The 20,371-nt window shown below is 45.1% G+C and overlaps 2 protein-coding genes across 2 annotated transcripts; both read right to left on the reverse strand.

Annotated features, from left to right (window-relative positions):
• Window positions 1-1,359: 1,359 nt before the first annotated feature.
• LOC116875949 (keratin, type I cuticular Ha3-II) lies at window positions 1,360-7,180 on the reverse strand. The gene is made up of 7 exons (XM_032871791.1): window positions 6,830-7,180; window positions 5,256-5,338; window positions 4,127-4,283; window positions 3,064-3,225; window positions 2,844-2,969; window positions 2,499-2,719; window positions 1,360-1,486 (listed from the first exon to the last, which is right to left on the reverse strand). The coding sequence occupies exons 1-7, from the start codon at window positions 7,175-7,177 to the stop codon at window positions 1,360-1,362; spliced, it is 1,224 nt and encodes a 407-aa protein (XP_032727682.1). The 5' UTR covers window positions 7,178-7,180.
• A 6,674-nt stretch (window positions 7,181-13,854) lies between these two features.
• On the reverse strand, window positions 13,855-17,203 carry LOC116875950 (keratin, type I cuticular Ha1-like). Its single transcript, XM_032871792.1, has 7 exons — window positions 16,841-17,203; window positions 16,660-16,742; window positions 15,974-16,130; window positions 14,955-15,116; window positions 14,735-14,860; window positions 14,390-14,610; window positions 13,855-13,939 (listed from the first exon to the last, which is right to left on the reverse strand). Exons 1-7 carry the CDS (start codon window positions 17,186-17,188, stop codon window positions 13,855-13,857), a joined length of 1,182 nt encoding a protein of 393 aa, XP_032727683.1. The 5' UTR covers window positions 17,189-17,203.
• Between the last annotated feature and the right edge of the window lie 3,168 nt (window positions 17,204-20,371).

Consider the following 20,371-nt stretch of genomic DNA (forward strand, 5'->3'; position numbering starts at 1 on the left):
ATCTGGATAAGGGAGCTCTAGCAACACCCAAAATATCAACAACAGCAGAGTGGACACTAAGAGAACCAGAGTATAAGACAAGGATTTATGACCAAGGTTGGAGCAGCCATCATCACAGCAGGGGGAGAGAGCACCAGCTTCATCTCAAGGAGAGAAGACCTAACTGGCAGTTTAGCCCAGACAGGACAGTGGCCTTGCATGGGCCACAGTGTGCACAGCTGTGAGAGCCATCAGGCATGGCCAGACATCAGTAGACACCAGCAGGGGCAGGGCACCAGCCTAAATGTCACTTTAACACTGGCAGAGACCAGAGACTCAATATCCTAGTTGGATTCTAAAGAACTTCTTTTGGGGTATGGAAGGGAGCTGGTCCCAAAATCCAGTTTTAGTCCTTGTGGTTACAAAAGTCAAACAGGAAGAGAAACACTTTAAATTTCTGTCAGATATTACTCAGATATAAGAGATGCCCTTTTTACTGTTCCAAATTCTATTTCCCGAAGGAGAGTTTTTGGGGCGCTGAGAGCATCATCTCTCCCCATTGTGACAGTGTTGAAGAGTAGCTAAGACCCTTGGTGCTTGTTACGGCTGGGTTTCATTCCCTCACAGTCATATCATACTGACCATGGACTCTAAGCTCCTTATTATGTGAATTAGAAAGAAAATGAGTCATACAGCTCCTTATACTTGGTTGGTGTTCAGGAAATGTAAATTCTGTCCCTCTTCTGGCAGGCACTTGGAAAGAAAAAGTGGAACTTTCTAGAAATGTTAACCATGGTACCGTATTGAGTCAGCTCCCATAGTGAATATTCATGATATTTGGATGAGGCCTCTTGCCTTAGTGGCCCCACTAGTTCCTGGCCGGCCCAAGTGGACGCCAGGCTCACTGCACCTAATGAATGTTAATTAATGGTGATGAAGCCCTCTAGGGAGAGGATTAATGACACAGTCCTCCTGTGCTTTCAAGTGGCTTTATAAGAAGCACATACAGAGTGAACACTTTGGAAAGAATGAATACAAATGAGCCCCATCACTGCTTTGCAAGAGGAAAGTTTATTAGGTCTACAGAGGGATTTAGGGACCTGCGAGGAAGGTCAAAGCAACAGAGAGAACCATAACACACCTTGTAGGGCACCTTCGCAGCCCAGTCCTATCAGACCACCAGGTCACAGAAGAGAATGAAGGGGATCGGGTGGGCTCAGCTCTGAGTCAGGCCACACCTGGGCATTTTCTCTCCTTCCAGACCATGATTTACGAGGCTGTCTGGGGCTGCTTCTGTGGTTGGTGCTTGTTAGAGAAGCAGGGCTGGTCCATGGATGGTCCTTCGGTCTTCATGCAATCCTCTAGCTGGCCCCGGGGTATCTAGCATCCAAAGGTGTTGCAGGGCCCACAGCGGGAGCGTGGGCCACATGGGGTGCAGGGATTGGTGACACAGGGTCCGATGGGCCTGTCACATGCGTTGGTCGTAGCACAGGGGTTGCAGGGCAGCCTAGGACACAGAATTAATAGTTGGTCAGCATGAGAGGGATAATTTTTTTTTAAGATTTTATTTATTTGACAGACAGAGAACACAAGTAGGCAGAGAGGCAGGCAGAGAGAGGGGGGGAAGCAGGCTCCCTCCTGAGCCAAGAGCCTGAGGCGGGGCTCGATCCCAGGACCCTGGGATCACAACCTGAGCTGAAAGCAGAGGCTCAACCCACTGAGCCACCCAGGTGCCCCGAGAGGGATAATTTCTAAAAAGGAGAGAGCTCAACCCAAGGAGACAGAAAATGTAGAAACCATTCTCTGACATCTTAGGAAGCCAAAGCCTTAACTGCATTGCCCCTTTACAGAGCTCTGAGACAGTGGCAGAAAATAGCAAAGACTGAAGGTGGCATTCCAGCCCTCATCCTATTACCCTGGAGTCATGCAGAAGTGAATTTACCCCCCAAAGCCTCTGCCTCCTCGCCTTTAAGACGGGATTGGTAATACCTACCACACAGACTGTGTTTATGAAAATAATGTCAGGTGCTGAGTGCTGTACTCTGTAAGCTAATGAATTGTCTTCTTGTTCAGTTTCAAATGCTCATCTACAATGGTTATACTGTCCCCATTCTGCCTGTCTCAAATGATTGCAACAAAGATCAGTGAGACAGGGGATTTGAAAGTGTGGGTTAAACCCAAAAGACTATTCAAATATATTTCATGGTCATTGCATTTTTGTTTTTCCTTTTGTTGTAACAGGCCAACCGTGAAGGTACAAAACTTTATTTATGCATCAGCCTCAAAAAGCTCACCAGTTGGAGAAAACAATCAAGTCTCACAAGCATCTTTTGAAACAGAAAATATCTTTTGGCTATATAATGACTGCAAAAAATACTCTCCATGGTACACCACTGCAAAGAAAACTCTGGTCGTTACAGACATATTGGCTTCTGGAACTTCACTTGAAAAGTCTCTGTTTTGTCCTTGAGTAAAACCGTGTGTGCGCACTGCAAGGGTATGGCCTGCGGGCTACTCACTTGCAGTCCTCGCTCTCCAACAGGCCCCGGTACGTGTTGATCTCGCACTCCAGCCGGGCCTTGACGTCCAACAGCACCTGGTACTCCTGGTTCTGCCGCTCCAGGTCACACCTGATCTCAGCCAGCTGGGACTCCACATTGGTGATCATGCACTGCACCTGGGACAGCTGGGAGCTGTAGCGGGCCTCGGTCTCTGTCAGTGTGTTCTCCAGGGAGTCCCTCTGTGTGGAGAAAATAAGGCAGGTCACAGAGCCGCTCCTCAGGGAGCTTCTCCATGGGGTTCCAGAGAAGCCCCAGGCTTCACGAGGTCAGGAGAGTGTGGACAGTACCCTGAACAACACCCACCAGGTTGTGCTGGGCCTGCAGCTCGATCTCCAGGGCGTTGACCGTGCGTCTCAGCTCAATGATCTCTGCCTGGCAGGACTGCAGCTGCTCAGAGCTGGACACCACCTGCTTGTTCAGCTCCTCAGTCTGAAACAGCACAGGGGAGAAGACAGGGTCAGACCCTGCCTCAAGAGCCCCAAGGGGCCAAGGGTCCTGAGCGGCCAAGTGCTGAGATGCACACCTGGGTGGTGAACCATTCCTCCACATCCCTGCGGTTGGTCTCCACCAGGGCCTCATACTGACTCCTGGTCTCATTGAGCACGCGGTTCAGGTCCACAGTGGGGGCTGCATCCACCTCCACGTTGAGGCGGTCTCCAATCTGGCAGCGCAGGGTGTTGACTTCCTGAAGGAGGAAGGGGAAGAATGAACCCACTGGGAAAAAAGTCTATAACTAAACTCTCTTTGATTGAGTCCAATGTGGTGGGGAGAAGATTACAGTGAGTTCAAGCACAGTTGACATAAAACAGCTAAGTTACCTCTGTGATTCAGGCCTCCTGTCTTAGTGTCTCCTCATCAGCATAATGAGGCAGCTTGAATAAGTGATTGCTAATGTTCCTTTCCAACCCAAGATTCTCTCATTTCTTTCTGGTTTTCCCTTTGCTCAGTGACAAATCTGGCATGGTATCTAGTATAATTATTGCTCCTTAAACATAGAGAAACCAGGGATAACTCCTCCGTTTATTTCATGGTCTTCTACTTTTATATACTGTCTACTTGGGATACTCTCCTTTTCTTCAAAACATCTAATCTTCAGTATAGGCATCTGACATCCTACTATTATTATATTCAACCATGAAGTCTGAGTCAACCATTATTTAAATTCCTTCATCTCTCTCATTTTTCCCATCTACCCATCCATCCACCCATCCATCCATCCATTGGGTTCTAATATCTAGGTGACATATGATATGAGGAAGTTTGCTGTCTCCTTCTAGCCTTGGTCCTTAATTTGGCACCTTCAGAAGATAAAAGATTTTGTCAAGCAGTAGGAAGTACTTTAAAGATCTTTGTGTGGACTCTTGGCCATGTATCTGGCCCCAAGGAGAAATAAGTCAGCTGACCACATTCTTTAAGGTAAAAGAGGTAAGCTTATGATTCATTCCACCAAAATCCCCCAAATGTGTTTTGAGCAAGTAGCAAAATGTTGTGTTAGCTCTAGGGTGCTTAGCAAAGACCAACCTTATCCTGCTCAGGAAAGGTATGGAACTCTCCATATAGAATGATGTGGGCTGGGACTCCCTCACCTGCTCGTGGTTCTGCTTGAGGCTCAGCAACTCCTCCTTCAGGGACTCCACCTGGGCCTCCAGGTCAGACTTGCACAAGGTCAGCTCATCCAGAATCCTGCGCAGGGCATTGATGTCCGACTCTACAAGCTGCCGCAAGCCCAGCTCTGTCTCATACCTGCACACATGGCAGAAGTTGAAAGAGAGTCAAAAAGGAAGACTTTTTCCAGGACTTTACATGGCCGACCTAGTCAAATTCATTACATTTTGAAAGTTTTTGAATTTTTCTCAAAATTCCCTTTTTGGAAGGGGAAAAATATACCACCGTGCTTGTGTAAAAAGACCTATTTCCTCCCTGAGATCCACAGAGAAGGTATTGGTGGGGGGACCTCTGTAGTTTTAATCTGATATTAACTGCATTTGTTTTAAGCGTTTGCTATGGATTAAGCCCTGCCTTTCTTCTTTAACTGAGTTAGTGAACTTCATAAGCCTGTTATACAGATTGTCTCGCCATCCTTTCCAACCACCTTGAAAGCAACCTGATCTTGTGATAAAAGCACTGAAGTCGAAATCAGTTAGGTTCGGCCTCATAGTCATGGCCATGGATAAATTCCTTCATGTCTCTGAGCCTTGATTTCTTCCTCTATAAAATGGAAACCAAACTAACACTTCACACGGTTGGTCCGAAGATGAAGAAATGACATAGTGATTACAAATATGTTGCAAGCTATAAAGTTCCACAGAAAAATGCAAAGGATTCTTATGATTGTAATGGTCACACCTAAAAAAATTATATTCTGAAGTGGATTTTGCCTCCTATTTTTGTGATTTAATAACTTTTTTCTGATGGGCTGAGAGTGATGACCCTATACTAAGAAGCAGGTGTGAAATTTACTTTTATACGTGGTTCACATAGTAAGTTGAAAAAAAGAAAGAATGGGTGATTTCTTTCATTCCTTAAAAATAAGCTGAAAACACAGCATTCTTTCATTCGGAGAGGAAACTGCCATTTAACCTAACTAACCCAATGCAAGGATCCTCCTAATGCCATCCCAAAAATTTCTGCTTATGCACACCCAGGACAGAGTTCATCCTGTTGCAGGTCAGCCTGTCCATTACTAGATTGCTCTGATCATTAGAAAAATCTTACTTCGTTCTGAAGTCATCTGCAGCCAGTTTGGCATTGTCGATCTGCACCACCAGCCTGGCGTTCTCAGACTTGCTGCACAGTATCTGGGGACACAATTCATTATGAAAGGAGTTATACTAAGAAGGAATGCGTTGTACCTTAAAGTGAAAAGGTGTTTTGTTTTGTTTTTTTCAAATACACATTCCTGCCAAATAGCTTTGAGTCTTCTCAGAGTTTCAGTTTGGGGATAAAAAGAGGATTAATTAATAGCATTGTTCATTTCAAAACATGGAGAAATGTGTTCTTTGTCATGAATTCTTCTCTCCTTGGTCTGCCTCTGGCTTCCTGAAGGAATTGAGCATACTGGATATTGAGCCTTCCTTAGAGTGACCTACATCCCAGTTTGCTTAGAAATAAGCAAACTGGGATGCTAAACCCAGAAAAATCCTAGCTCAACCAGAACAGGCTGGTTTTCCTACCCTCACATTCGTTATTCCTGTCCTGCTGACCTCTTTCCACTCTCCGTCATATTGCCCTGTCCATGCTTTTGCACAGAGCTTCTCCATCTGTCTAGAATGTTCAGGGATGTCCTCACCCACCTAGCAAGACCCCTTGCATGACCCACGTTCTCCTCCACCCCTCAGCTGCTGCAGGGGGTCACCTCCTCCATGCACCCCCCAACAGTACTGCAATTAGCCAGTTACGCTTCTCCCCTTCACCCCAGCCATGTCTGTCTCCCCTATTAGACTGTGAGCTCCTGAAGGAAACAGACTGTCTCACACTGTCCTTTATCCCTGGCTCAAGTACTGTACCTTGTATTCAGTAAATATGGGCAAATGAAAGCATGGTCTTCAAATTGCATGGCCCCTTCCTGGCATTCACTTTGCTAGCACTGCTGAGCAGTGGACAGTTAATCTCCTTGGAGAATTAAAGGCTTGCACCATTGAGTAAAAACTCCTACTCATCCATCTAACCCTGCTCAGATATTCCTCTTCTGGGAAGCCCTCCCTGTCCTATACCATACACTAGGTCCCACCTTTATGCTCACTCTTTACTTATCCCCGCTTCTACTCCTGCATTTCTGGCCCTGAATTCTCACCTGCGTGCTTGCTTTAGTGAATGGTACAGGGTCTGAGTATATTATTGAAGCTTATGGGGTCAATAGTTCTTTTGATTTACTATGGACACAGTCTCTTGCAACAAACTTGGAAGGCTTTAAGTATTTGAGGATCCACTTGGGAAATTACTAGTTTTAAGAAATAATTCAGATGCATATTTTTTAATGCTATAGACCTAAAAATAAGACCAAGATATCATAATAGAACTAAAAAATCAGGCACTCTGGTTTTAGTAAGAAGCAACATAAGATTGCTATGACTGATCATAGTCCAATGTCTTACCCCATCCCAGTCCATATCTTTCCCTGTGGGGCTTCCCAAATAGATTTCCTAAGATGATTTGATATGTCCTACCTAAACCAATGAAGTCAATATCTCTATCATCGCAGCTTTGAATGGGCTTAGATCCATTTCAGAAGTTGGTATGTTAAATTTAAATAGTTAACTAAATCAGCAGTGTGGTGGCCACCCCCTCACCTTCTGCTGGAGCTCTTCGATGGTCCGGAAGTAGGACTGGTAGCTGGGACACACGAAGGGCACCTGCTGCTGGCACCACTCCCGGATGCGGCTCTCCATCTCCGCGTTCTCCCGCTCCAGCTGGCGCACCTTCTCCAGGTAGCTGGCCAGACGGTCGTTCAGGAACTGCATGGTCTCCTTCTCGCTGCCATTGAAGGAGCCCTCGCAGAACCAGCCGCAGTTGCCCACATTGGCGGGGATGTTGCAGGCCCCGGGCAGGGTGCAGGTGTGGCAGCTGGGGGGCACGCAGGGCCGGGAGCAGCAAGTGGAGCGGCAGCTCACATTGGGCAGGCAGCAGTTGTAAGGCATGGTGCTGGAGGGAGTGGAGCTCTGAAGGTCAGTTTCAAAGGCTGGTTCCTCTCTCTGGTGTAAGCCCTGGTCCTTTCCAGGACTTTATATTCTGTCAGCCATGGGTGTGGTGACCACATGCACCATTACCCTCTTTTACCCTATTTACCCATTTTTCCATTTGTTATTTAGCCACCTCACTCGAGTCCTTTACCTCATAAAATGCTTTGCCCTGGCTTCCTGCTAAGTCAGGACTCCTCACCAATTATGCTGGTTGGTTAAGTAAGACCTTCAAAGTGACCAACCCATTACCTTGCCAACAACAGCGCTTGTTCACAGGGTGTTGATTTGTGGTAAGAGCTGTACCCCAGAGAGGGACATATCTATGCCTCTTTTTCCTAAATGAGGAAACATCTGTGCTCATCCAGCTCCTGAGAAAAGCCATTTAAGGAAGCCCACCTGGAGACTAGACTGTTCAGTAGAAAATCCTGGAAGCTGAGATCAGAGCAGACCTATGAGGACAACCTGTTCAACAACCCTTTCCCCTTCCATCCAGGCAAGATGGAGGCAATTCTTCCCTCTCCTTAGGGGACTGTAGGAAATCCCCCTAGTCTCCATTTCTACTGTTACTCAATGTTCATAGAATATTAAGAAAACAAACAACTTGGGAGCACCTACGCTTACACACAACAGGAGTGTCATCACAATGGTTCCTGCTTATTGAGCACCCACTATTCAAAGCACTGCATATGCATCATCTCCTTCAGGCCTCACAAAGTCTTGTGGGGTTTGTAGATGAGGACCCAAGCTCTGAGAGGTTTCCAATGGTCCCAAAACTCCTACATGGTGGCCAGCATTCAAACACAAACCTCTCTGACTCCAACAGCCATGCTCTCTCCATCACACCAACTGTCTCTCTTCTGACCTCCTCACTGATGCACAAATGAATTGAGTTCCATGAAGCTCAATCACTACCAGACAGTATCCTCTCCCAAATTAGAATGATCCAGGAAACCTAAGCCTGTTCTCTATCAAAGAACCAAAGGTCATTTCTATTCTAATGGAAGAAAGTCTAGTAAGTGAGTAAGTAATACCTGCTGAAAGCTTGAAAAAAGGAAACCCTTGGTTGATTTAATGAAGAAACTTCTGGGCCCAGTTCTCCAAATGATGTGATCCTGAAAAACCACCACATCATGACATGCTTAATAGCATCTTGTGACCTTCAATACATTTTGGCAAACAGATGTTCTGCCTGTGTGCTATTCCAGATAGGGATACAAATTAGGAGGTTTTTATGTTTAATTCATCAGTTCTCAAAACAGGACAGATACTCCTTAAAACAGCTCCTTTTGAAATCTATGTACTAATTCCTCTGTAGAGCTACCACTCAGATCATCACTTCTACAAAGTTGACCTCACAGTCTGGGACACTTTCTTTTGGTTATCCTCATTGAAGACAAATCTTCATCTTCTGAGGGTGTTCTTATTTTTGAAACCAGCCAGATATCATTTGGAAGCAACCTTAGTGAGTGGAACAAACAACCAAACTTAGTAGCATCTTTAATGGGTCAGAAGCACATTGTGACTGTAAAACAATAATGTACATTTTCTTGGGTGACTCTGAAAGTCATTTCCAACGTGGAGCTTCGAATATGCTTCCATGAAGGACAGCAGATTTGAAGTAAATGTGTGGTCTACCAGAGCATAATGCTTTGAGGACAATGCCATCCTTAACCACATTCACAATCCACAACTCTCTGCCCTCCTGCCTGAATCTCTACCTTTAGAGAGATAGGAGATGGATGTGCTTATTTAAAATCAATACCAAACTGATTGAAGCCCTGTTGGATCAGATCAAATAACATAAAGGAAATAACAGGATTCATTAGCTATTCTGTTTCCTTCCTTCTTCTATGCCCCAGGCTTCAAAAGAGAAAAATCTAGACAATGGCAATTTTTTTAAAGAATAGGAAAGGAATGCTGTGTAAATTGCCAAAAATGTCCCTAGGGATCCCTAAAACATTACAGCAGTTTGAACCTCAGAGCAAAATGAGCCAGAGGTAAGTGTCTCTGTATCTTCAAAAGTGAAGAGCAGAGTTTAGAAAACAGGACCACTCCCACCTCTTGAGTAGAAATAACCATTATTGCCACTTGGCTGCATGATCATTAAGTTATAATAGCTGAGAGGTTTGGGGTTTATTGAGAAAAGAGCCAAGTTTCAAGTCATTTCCCAGGAATTCTGGAAAGCAGATGCTTTTCATTTATTTATTCCACTTACTGCTTGATGTGCATCTTTACCTTTACATAAGCAATGCCATCGTCTCTGGTCAATGACCCTTCAATAAACCTGATGAGCAAATCAAATCCTAACAAACAAAAAGGTTTAAACCTGCCCATATAATTGTGGCAGACGCCATGGTAAGGCTTCTGGTCACCAGATGTGAGAAAATTGCAGTTGAGGTTTAAAGATACTATCTATTATGGAAGCCAAGGATATTTCTGTAGGAGAGATCACATGCAAACTCATCAGCGGCACTTAACCACAGAGTGGAATCAGGGCAGATCTGCTAAGACCATTCTCCCCAAGGCAGAACTTGAAAGGTATTAGGAAGCTTCCCCACTCCTTCCCAAAACCATCTTCTCTGATGCCAGTACCTGGCACTTAAAATTCTCATCATGAGAAATGTAAACTACATTCTTTAGGAAATGCAAAGTAACATATTGGGTCCCTTACAGATTTACTCTATCTTAATGTAGATGAATAGCAAAGAGAGGACAGGAGTGGTATCACTGGACATACACAAGCCAAGATACTGACATTTGCCTAAAAGAGTTGGAGAGTTGACCATTGGAGAATTAGAAAAGCAGAAACACTCTTTGATACCAACATCAGCCCACCCTGTTGAGCCAGCCCCATTTAGAGCTGCTTATGAGAACAAGATACAGGGCTTCCATAGGCTGTTCCATAAAGGTGTCTGTTGCCAATTTATCAATCACCCAGACTTACCACGTTGAGGGGAGAAATTATGGTGGTGATCCAGGAAATAAACCAACAGGTTTGGCTTTGGGAAGATATTCAAACAACATTTCCAATGAAGGACAAGCAGGGGAGAACATGGAGAGGACATGGAGAATGAGCCAGTAATAATATGGACTGAGCAACGAGAGGTACAGCACCCCAAAATAAGACTCAGTGTTCATTACTCAAATCCTCTCTAGAGCTGCCATTGTTTCTTAAGCTCAGGCTTCAACTCCCAATGGGAATAGAGTTTGGAGGTCTTCAGGGACCAAGCCAAATCAGAAAAATGCAAAGTTCATCAGTAGGTCTTTAACTCTATCCAGTCTAGAATAGAGGAGTCAAGAAGAACATGAAACAATCCAAGACAATATAACTTAATAGTCCTAGTCTTCTGGGAAAGCTAGATCTGGGAACCATTCGGAGAAGGGATAAAAACCTGTTTGTGTGACTGCTCTACAGATCAAAGGGAAGAACAGATGCCAAAACATTCTAAGAGTTACACAGAGGATAAAGCAAAGTAAGCTTCATATTTAGTATGAATAAGTTGTGTTGAACATTTGCATTAAGTTTACTATCAAGATGGTGATTTGAAACAGATGTGAAAGAGCCACTGAAATATGCCTTCTTCCCCCTGCATCCCATAGACCCTGCTCTCTCTGTGGTCACCAGCAATCTCCCTATTGCTATGTACACTGACTTGTCTGAATCCTCAATATTCCTGACCCTTCAAGAGAGATAGTATGTTCACCTAATTAAAGCCTAGTATAAATCATAGAATACTGTAAGTGGAATAAATAAGGAACAGTAACACTAATGAGGATTCATGAGAAAGATGTCATTGACCATCCCCTCATCAAAACCCCGACTTCTTTTGACTTCTGTGTTGCTTCAGCTGCTTCCCACTCCAACGGTTTATAACCAGATGTCACCTCTGTCTTTGGGGACTGGGCCAAACCAAGAAGGAACCTCATGTCAGAGACTTTGGAGAGACTGAGGGCACTCTATCCTTTCTCCCAGTGCTTCTCAAGGTTATCCCTAGTCTAACATCATCCCTTTGACAGTCTTAACAACTCCTCAGCTCTAACTGATCATTTCTGACATCTCTCCCAAATCCAGTCATTCTCTTCTAGCTCTCTTCACTGGAGCCCCACTGGTGTTTCATTTTCTCAGGCTCAAAAACATCCCTCATGTTGACCCAAAGTAGATATTTAATCAGTATTAGTTTCCTTCCTTCTCTTTCCATTGTTCTATCTCTAATCAGCTTCCACCTCCTGGACTGTGCCTCTAAAATCCACCCCCTCCCTCAGCCTTCCACTCTCCTCCCATCTCAGCCCTATTGTCTCTCATCAGCCTTCCAACTGTTCTTCCTTTTCTCCCACCCAAGCCCACTTTCTGGGACCCATCATGACCCAGCCTATACATAGCTGCTTGACAGAACATATGCTAAACTTCCTTACAAACAAATCTCACAGATAACAATGAAAAGCACCCCCAGATATGGTCATCTGTGACTACTGTGCAGTTTCATTTTCCACCCCCGTATTTATGGTTTGCTCCAGCTAGAAATTGTTCTGTCGAGCTCTAGATATACTTCCTGCTTCCCCGCCTCCTCACTAGGCAAAGCTCATGTTCATAAAAACTTTCCCTCTTGTCATACCTGCACACACTCATCTGTCCAAACAGAGCCCATCAAACTTTATTTCAGAATTATGCTAATATCATATAGTACTCATTGATTGAAGTCAGAACAAGGGAAGTATTTAAAGTTTTAATAACCTTCTCATGAATACTTATTAGTGTTACTGTTCCTTTATTCCTCTTACAGTATTCTATGGTTAACACTAGGCTTTAGTTGGGTGAAGATACAGTTTCTTGTAGGACAGGCAGACAATATTTTTATGGATGGAATTATTGAGTTTTCACAGCCCTGATTGAGCTCTATCTCTTCTTGGAGCCTCTTTTTTACTAATCTCTTACACCTCAAAGCATAAATGGTCCCTGAAAATATAGTCTTTCTCTCACACAGCCAAAATTCATCATTCTTCATTTACACCTTTCTTGAGCCACATTGATGTCTGTCTGTAGCACAGTTATCTCTTTGTCTTTTCCACTCTAGACTATGAACATACTGTGGGCTAGGACTAGGTCTCACTTATCCGTGTGTTCTCAGTGCTCTACACCCTAGTGAAACACAAAGGAGATGGTTGATTGAAGTAGTGTAGGTTAGAGAATGCCAAATTAAATGAAGAATTGAGATGGTGGCCAAAAGAATTGAGAGCTTTAATAATTCAGATATGAGTCAAGTGGGGGTAGGATTAATATCTGTAGGGGGAGACTATGAACACTGGTCTTTCTTAAAATTATAGGAAATAAAGTAATACAGAAGTTACAGGAGAACATTATAGACCTATTTATAAAGACCTAGAGGAATGAGTAAACGTAAAAAGAGGCAGGTAAGGAGATACACTTGCCTACATTTAAAGGGTCTTTGGATTACAAAGTGTTGGGTATAACAAGTGGGTAACAAAAGGAACCAGTCTGGCAAAGATAAGTTGGAGTCTAATTAAATGTGAAATGGCAACATAACACCAAGCCAAACTGTCCTATGGGCAAGACCCAGGACTTGAGCTAGAGAGCTTTGGGAGTCATCAGTGTAGAGAGGCTAGTTCTCACCGAACAGGGAAGGAGAAAAAGAAACACAGCAGAGGATCTAGGCATTTCCTCCAGTTGCAACAGAAAGGAGAAGTCAGGCTAATCCGGGGCTGGAGAACAAGTAGTAGGAGATATAACAAGAGGGCCCAGAGTGTGTGGGTTTATGGAAATCACTGAAGGTACATTTTGAGGGAAAGATAGGTATCCATATTGGTGATGCAGGTACAGCTGACAAGCTGAAAGGAGAGAAGTAGGACTGCTTCTCTTTGAGCAGTTTCTACAGAAGCTGGTCTTTAAGTACTTTAGGAGTAAGGGGAGCAGAGAATTGACCCCTGAGTGATGAAGGTGACAATGGGAGAGCGGTGAGGTTTGGGGAAGACTCTCAGTATTACCTAGGACCCTGCAGCCAAGGCAAGATAGTCATGAGTGCTGGAGGTCAGGATTTCTGCATGGTCTCTCCTTGGTGGTAGCCTCCCAGGAGGATAGATCCCCTTCCCCATCAGTATTTACCATTGGAATATAATGGTTGGGGTCAGTCTTTTAACCCATTTCTTCCTGACAAAGAGGTATTTTTATGAAACAGCAACACAAGTTCTTTACAGTACATAAATATGAATGAGAAACACATTTACTATGCCAGAGAAATAAAGTTTATTGGGAAGTAAATGAAGTAGCTTCCTTGCATTCCAGAGAATACCAAAGAAGCAAGAAAAGCAGGAAACACAATACATACAGGAAATGCCCTAAAAGTAATACCTGGAGCTCAGATTACAGGGAGCTGGTCATCTTCAGAAACAAAGATACTCGATCTTCAATAGGAAGGGATTTTCCAGATATTGGAAGTTAATGATGTGTGACTTTGCTTGTTGAATCTGGAAAGCATTTCTATGTCTAGAAATATCACATCTGGTGTGGGTAGGCTTCTAACTGGCAGCTGAGCTCCAACGAAGGCAAAACCTAAGGACCTTTCCTGTACTTGATCTGAATGGCTTCATTGTCGTCTTCAAAAAGGATGTAAGTTCTTAAATTAAGAGCAACGCGTTTGACAGTTGCCACAGGACCCACAGGAATTGCCGCAAGCGTTGGTGGTGGCACATGGGTTGCAGGGGAGCCTGGGAGGACAGAGGTTTAAAATGGATTGGGGATGATTGTGGAAAGAGCCCTAGGCGCTTTAATGAAACAACTCATGAATTCTCAGTGGTTGGAGATAGTTGGAATCAAATTTGATTGTTATCAAATCTTTATCCCCATCTGAGAAGGCTTTGGGCTGAGGCAGAAAATTGTTCTCATGCTCTTGAGCTTTCATGGAACTAACACAATATGCCTTACCCAACAGTTATTGTTGTAACAATCTCTCCACCCCCACTTCTCCATTATTAGCTCCCTGAGGCAGGGGATGTATGCCCTTCACCTTTGACCTTCAATTTCTATGTAACTGTCACATAGTGAATTCTCTATAAATGCATGTTCTGTGAGTTGAAAATGTGGCCCACATGTGTATGACCACAATGTCTTGTAGTCCCACCACATGGGACTACATGCCTCCTTTGCCTCCTACTCACTTGCAGTCCTCACTCTCCAGCAGGCCCCGGTACGTGTTGATCTCGCACTCCAGCCGGGCCTTGACGTCCAACAGCACCTGGTACTCCTGGTTCTGCCGCTCCAGGTCACACCTGATCTCAGCCAGCTGGGACTCCACATTGGTGATCATGCACTGCACCTGGGACAGCTGGGAGCTGTAGCGGGCCTCGGTCTCTGTCAGCGTGTTCTCCAGAGAGTCCCTCTGTGTGGGGAAGATAAGGCAGGTCACAGAGCCGCTCCTCAGGGAGCTTCTCCATGGGGTTCCAGAGAAGCCCCAGGCTTCATGAGGTCAGGACAGTATGGACAGTATCCTGAACAACACCCACCAGGTTGTGCTGGGCCTGCAGCTCGATCTCCAGGGCGTTGACCGTGCGTCTCAGCTCAATGATCTCCGCCTGGCAGGACTGCAGCTGCTCAGAGCTGGACACCACCTGCTTGTTCAGCTCCTCGGTCTGAAACAGCACAGGGGAGAAGACAGGGTCAGACCCTGCCTCAAGAGCCCCAAGGGCCCAAGGGTTCTGAGCGGCCATGTGCTGAGATGCCCACCTGGGTGGTGAACCATTCTTCCACATCCCTGCGGTTGGTCTCCACCAGGGCCTCATACTGACTCCTGGTCTCGTTAAGCACGCGGTTCAGGTCCACAGTGGGGGCTGCATCCACCTCCACGTTGAGGCGGTCTCCGATCTGGCAGCGCAGGGTGTTGACTTCCTGATGGAAGAAGAAGAATGAATGAGCCACATAAATGGATCTACTGTCTACCTTCCTACTGTAGGAAAGTATGCACAACAAAAATGCACTGAAGGGAATATCCTGATCATTCCCCAAGACTGACGCAAATATGTTGTAGGAATAAACCCAAGTAGGGATCACATCAATTTCTTTCCCAAAAACCTTAAAGAATCTCACATTTCCAATAATATTAAATCCAAACACCCTGGTGTATGCAGGTCCTACCTTGTTTCACCTCACATCCCTATATGCCCAGCCGTATCAGTCCATGGGCCAAACTCAATATATATACTCTAGCACCTCTGTGTCTTTGCTTAGCCTCTTCCCCCAGATTGAAACATCCCAGTGTGAATTCCTCCTCTTTCCCATGACATGCCTCTAAGAAGTGTTCCTTATCTCTTTCCAGGTAGACTGGATTACTCCTTGAATATGCTGCTTGTCCTCTCCCTGCCTCATATCGTTGTCTTTACATGGCCATCTCGCCAGACTAGACTGGGAGCTTGTTGAAGAGAGGGGCATGTCTTATTTCTCTTTTTCCTCTAACTAATCTCTCTAACTAATTCAGAAACTAACAGTGACAAGGAGAGAGCAGGGCTCAATAAATGGCTGCCCTTGCTCAGCATCTCCAACACTGCCCAACCCTCATCCAGCTGCTTGAGAATAAGCAACCCACCTCACTCCATGCTATGGGTATAGCACCATGATTCACTCACTGGCTGACCTTGACCTCTTCAGAGAAGGGTCCCAACCCAAGAAGCCTGATGTCAGTTGCCTCTTGGTTGCCAGTGCTAAAGGCGTGGCTCTGAAGCCTCCTTTTTTTTTCCTTTTCCTCTTACCTCTTCATGGGTACTCTTGAGGCTCAGCAGCTCCTCCCTCAGGGACTCCACCTGGGCCTCCAGGTCAGACTTGCACAGGGTCAGCTCGTCCAGGATCCTACGCAGGCCGTTGATGTCTGACTCCACAAGCTGCCTCAAGCCCAGCTCCGTGTGGTACCTGCACACGCAGATCAGAGTGGGATGATGAGGTAGGAAAGAATCCAATCCCACTGTGTGTCTTGTAGATGGGCTGGTCTCAATCTCTTTGAGCTAAAACAGTTTTCTGCCTCTTTTCCCCCATGTTTCCCTCAAGCTCTGCACAGAGAGACTGGAGAGGACCCTTCCTGACTCACCCTAACACTAGAAGGTGCCCACAGGGATTCATTAAATGGAGTCTCTAATTCTTCTCTCAATTTTGTTGGTTAATATACCACTATCCCCCAAGAACCAATCCATTCTCCAAGAACAGTTCATGTCGTCCAAATTTGGGAGTTTGAGAAAATCTTCCAGAAAGACCATTATAAACTGAAGAGCATGCAGCATATGGATTTCTGTTAGAAAATGGTTTTATACAAACCCAGGCTTGAGAAGAGAAATGAAAAGGATGAAATGGCTGCCTCTTCCCTTCCAGGAAATGTTAGTCTCACAGGACCATGAGAGAGACATAGGGGTCTTAGAGGTCACATAGCCTGAAATTCTCAACATACTTGGTTCTGAAGTCATCAGAGGCCAACTTGGCATTGTCGATCTGCACCACCAGCCTGGCATTCTCAGACTTGGCACACAGAATCTGAAAGCAAGATTCTACTGTGAGGACCACTTGAACTTGAGGTCTTATTGTTCAGGGACAGTCAGCTGCTGTTGCACCCCCACAGAAGACCCCCTCACCTTCTGCTGGAGCTCCTCAATGGTCCGGAAGTAGGACTGGTAGCTGGGACACACGAAGGGCACCTGCTGCTGGCACCACTCCCGGATGCGGCTCTCCAGCTCCGCATTCTCCCGCTCCAGCTGGCGCACCTTCTCCAGGTAGCTGGCCAGACGGTCGTTCAGGAACTGCATGGTCTCCTTCTCGCTGCCATTGAAGGAGCCCTCGCAGAACCAGCCGCAGTTGCCCACATTGGCGGGGATGTTGCAGGCCCCGGGCAGGGTGCAGGTGTGGCAGCTGGGGGGCACGCAGGGCCGAGAGCAGCAGGTGGAGCGGCAGCTCACGTTGGGCAGGCAGCAGTTGTAAGGCATGGTGCAGGGAGAGGTGATGGAGAGCAGGTAAGCTAACACAGGTGGATGTGGTGAGGTTTGAGTCTCTCCTTCCTCCATGGTCCTTTTATACCCTTATTGGTGGGTGGGGGTTGGCATACAACATAGTTTCCCTTCCTAATGCTTCAGCTAATTTTTTCTCCAAAATATGCTAGTTAGATGCCTCCAAAGAGTCCCCTCAACCCATAAAATTATTCCATTCGGCTTGTGTCACACCAGGTTCCTCCTGGGTGCTAGTGGTTGGTGAAATCAGAGTTTCATCAGATGGCTTCAAAGGAGACAGAATCATCACAAACCCAAATGGTCTCCCCATTACTCAGAGGGGAGGAGATCCAGGGACATGGGGTGGAGTTGTTTGGGACTCCTCACCCATGAGGTTCCACCACTAGTTCCCTGGAAAGAGTCTGGAGAGAACAGTCTTCCAGGTGGCCCTTTTTTCCCAGGCCTACCCATTCCTCAGTGTTGGGTTCAACTTGACTTCGTAGCAGAAACTTGTCCTGTTTTAGCCACTCATGAGAGTATTAACTGGGGCTTAAGGAATTTATCAATACATGGAGATTGAAAATAATGGATTGTTTATGGCTGAGAAGTGAAACTGGCTAAAATGGGTAGAATAACACTGAAGCAGAGATCAGCAAACTAGGGCCCACAATCCAAGTTCAGCCTGCTCCCTTTCTTTTCTAAATAAATGAACATAGCACACACCTACGTTTATTAGGTATTATCTGTGGCCGCTTTTGGCCTACAATGGCAGAGTTGAATAGTGTAACAGAAACCATACGGCTTGCAAAGCCTAAAATATTTATGATCTGGCCCTTTAGAGAAGAAGTTTACCAATCTGTACTGAAACAACAATCTCCCTAAAGATGAGAAAGAGAAGAAATATCTAGAAATAAAATTATGCCTGGAATAGTCCACAGAGAGTTCAAATGGCAATGTTGAAGCATAAACATAAAGCATGATACTTCAGGCTCAACAGAATGGAAAACCAGAATGAGGAGCTCAGAGTTATCTTTGTGTCTATGGTGATCTTATCTCAAAGTCTCTGGAAATTTCTCTCACCTTATCCCTAGTGCTAATCCTCTTTCTGAGAGCATTGTATATCCCTAGGGGTGTAACTCTACCCACCTGAAATGTTCCCAGAACAAGTCACAACCCATGAGAATGCACCTTCACTCTGTCGTCCCTAAGAAGTGGGCACCATCTCTGATGAGCATGCACCTCTATATTACCTCTGGGATCAGAGACCCTTGGACACCTCCAAACTCTTGGGAGTCTCCCTATTGCCCGGTAAAGGATCTTAATGAAGTAGCCTTCCTCATCTCACCTTCTATTCCTTGTCATTTTTTCTGTCCTTCCTTCTACACAGAAACAAAATCTTGGGCTCAGACAGAAGTCCCCAAAAAATTATTTGTGCAACATCATATACGCAATTTATGAACATTGTGTCCAGATTTCAAAGGAAGTATGAAGGTAACAGAAAAGCACACATTTGAAGCTAACCTACCTGAGGTCACATTCTTACTGATCATATGAGTTCAGAGAAGTGAGTTCCCCTTTTTGACTCATTCTCTTCATTTCTTAAGTTTAAGTAGTAATATGCTCCCCACCTCATAGTTTTGTTGTAAAATATAACTAATATATTGTGTGTGGGGATGCCTGGGTGGTTCAGTTGGTTAAGTGTCTGCCTTCGGCTTGAGTCACTATCCTAGGGTCCTGGGATCAAGTCCTACATCAGGCTCCCTGCTCACTGGGGAGCCTGCTTCTCCCTCTACCTATTGTCCCCCCTGTCATTGCCCCCCGCTTCCTAATAAGTAATTAAAATCTTATATGTGTATATATATATGTGTGTGTGTGTGTGTGTGTGTGTGTGTGTAATATTGTGTGTGAATATGGATGGGGGTGGGAGTGATGATCATTTCCATAATCTTCCTCCTTACTGTTGGCCCAGATGGCTCAGATGTAGAATTTTCTGAAAATCCAATTCTGTTAAGCAGACACCTGGGCACACAGCCCATGACAGCCCAATGGTGATAAAACTTCACTCACTTACCTTGCAAACACTAGGGCACAGAACTATATTCATGAATTAGTCAACAAAAATGAAAATTTTAACATTAGCTTGGTGGCCAGAGTAGGAAGTTAACAGAGGGCCCATTATCCCTACATTCCCTGAAAAGTTAATGATCTTGTGGATTTGGTTACCTTATTTGGGGTGGTTCTAGAGGAGGACATGTTCTCTATACAGGGTTGTAATGCCATGAAAGCCCCCTTTCTTGTACTGGCCTTGAAATGGAGTCCACTGAATCTACTGGGGACTCCCCCAGTGTGTTTCTGTGCTAACATCCATAATAAGGTAGTGGTTTTGGTGATGCTGACCATGTTACTTACCACTTCATGAATACTTATTCTATGCCAAACAAGGCACTTATTCTATGCCAAACAAGTGCTGTAGTACATTTCTCATTTGACCCTCCCAACAAGCCTGTAAGATTGGCCTATAAAATTATTGCCATTTTACAGATAAATTAAGAGATTGGGAAAGGCTCAGGATTTTCCCAAGACACAGCCAATAAGTGGCAGAGTTGGGATTTGAACAATTCATTGTCTAATTTCTGACCCTGAATACCTAAACACAGTGCAAACATTTGGCACAGAAGTTTCTCTGATTTTGTGAGGGGAAGGAAATCTTAGATTCCTTTCTTCCCCTTGCCCCTCTCTTTATAGTTTTTGTTTCTGATTCCTACCAGGGCCCTGTTCCTATCCCACCCCTCAAGCTCATCAGTCTTCCAAAGTTCTCTCTGCCCAAAGGCCTCTCTCACCCAGCTACACTCTATGGTACCCTCTTGAACCAAAACCAAATTATTCTTATTTCCTTTTCTTCACAGGCAAAAGGCTGTCCTTTTGCATGATTGGTTGCTATGTCCAGATTGAAAATTAGATTGCCTTTTCTTAGCATCTAAAAAAATCAAAATGGGGGCGCCTGGGTGGCTCAGTGGGTTAAAGCCTCTGCCTTCGGCTCAGGTCATGATCCCAGGGACCTGGAATCGAGCCCTGCATCAGGCTATCTGCTCCGCGGGGATCCTGCTTCCTTCTTTCTCTCTGCCTGCCTCTCTGCCTACTTATGATCTCTGTCTGTCAAATAAATAAATAATCTTAAAATAA

This window comes from Lontra canadensis, unplaced genomic scaffold, assembly GCF_010015895.1.
Source record: "Lontra canadensis isolate GAN:19392208 unplaced genomic scaffold, GSC_riverotter_1.0 scaffold43, whole genome shotgun sequence".
Taxonomy (NCBI): Eukaryota; Metazoa; Chordata; class Mammalia; order Carnivora; family Mustelidae; genus Lontra; species Lontra canadensis.

What these genes read in the sequence shown, in the direction of transcription:
- LOC116875949 (XM_032871791.1), bottom strand. Translation starts at nt 7,177, where the DNA reads ATGCCTTACAACTGCTGCCTGCCCAATGTGAGCTGCCGCTCCACTTGC. An exon ending in TCAAGCAGAACCACGAGCAG is followed by an intron (nt 3,226 to 4,126) that starts GTGAGGGAGTCC and finishes TTCCTCCTTCAG; the next exon opens with GAAGTCAACACCCTGCGCTG. An exon ending in AGGAATGGTTCACCACCCAG is followed by an intron (nt 2,970 to 3,063) that starts GTGTGCATCTCA and finishes GTGCTGTTTCAG; the next exon opens with ACTGAGGAGCTGAACAAGCA.
- LOC116875950 (XM_032871792.1), bottom strand. Translation starts at nt 17,188, where the DNA reads ATGCCTTACAACTGCTGCCTGCCCAACGTGAGCTGCCGCTCCACCTGC. An exon ending in TCTGATGACTTCAGAACCAA is followed by an intron (nt 16,131 to 16,659) that starts GTATGTTGAGAA and finishes CTGCGTGTGCAG; the next exon opens with GTACCACACGGAGCTGGGCT. An exon ending in TCAAGAGTACCCATGAAGAG is followed by an intron (nt 15,117 to 15,973) that starts GTAAGAGGAAAA and finishes TTCTTCCATCAG; the next exon opens with GAAGTCAACACCCTGCGCTG.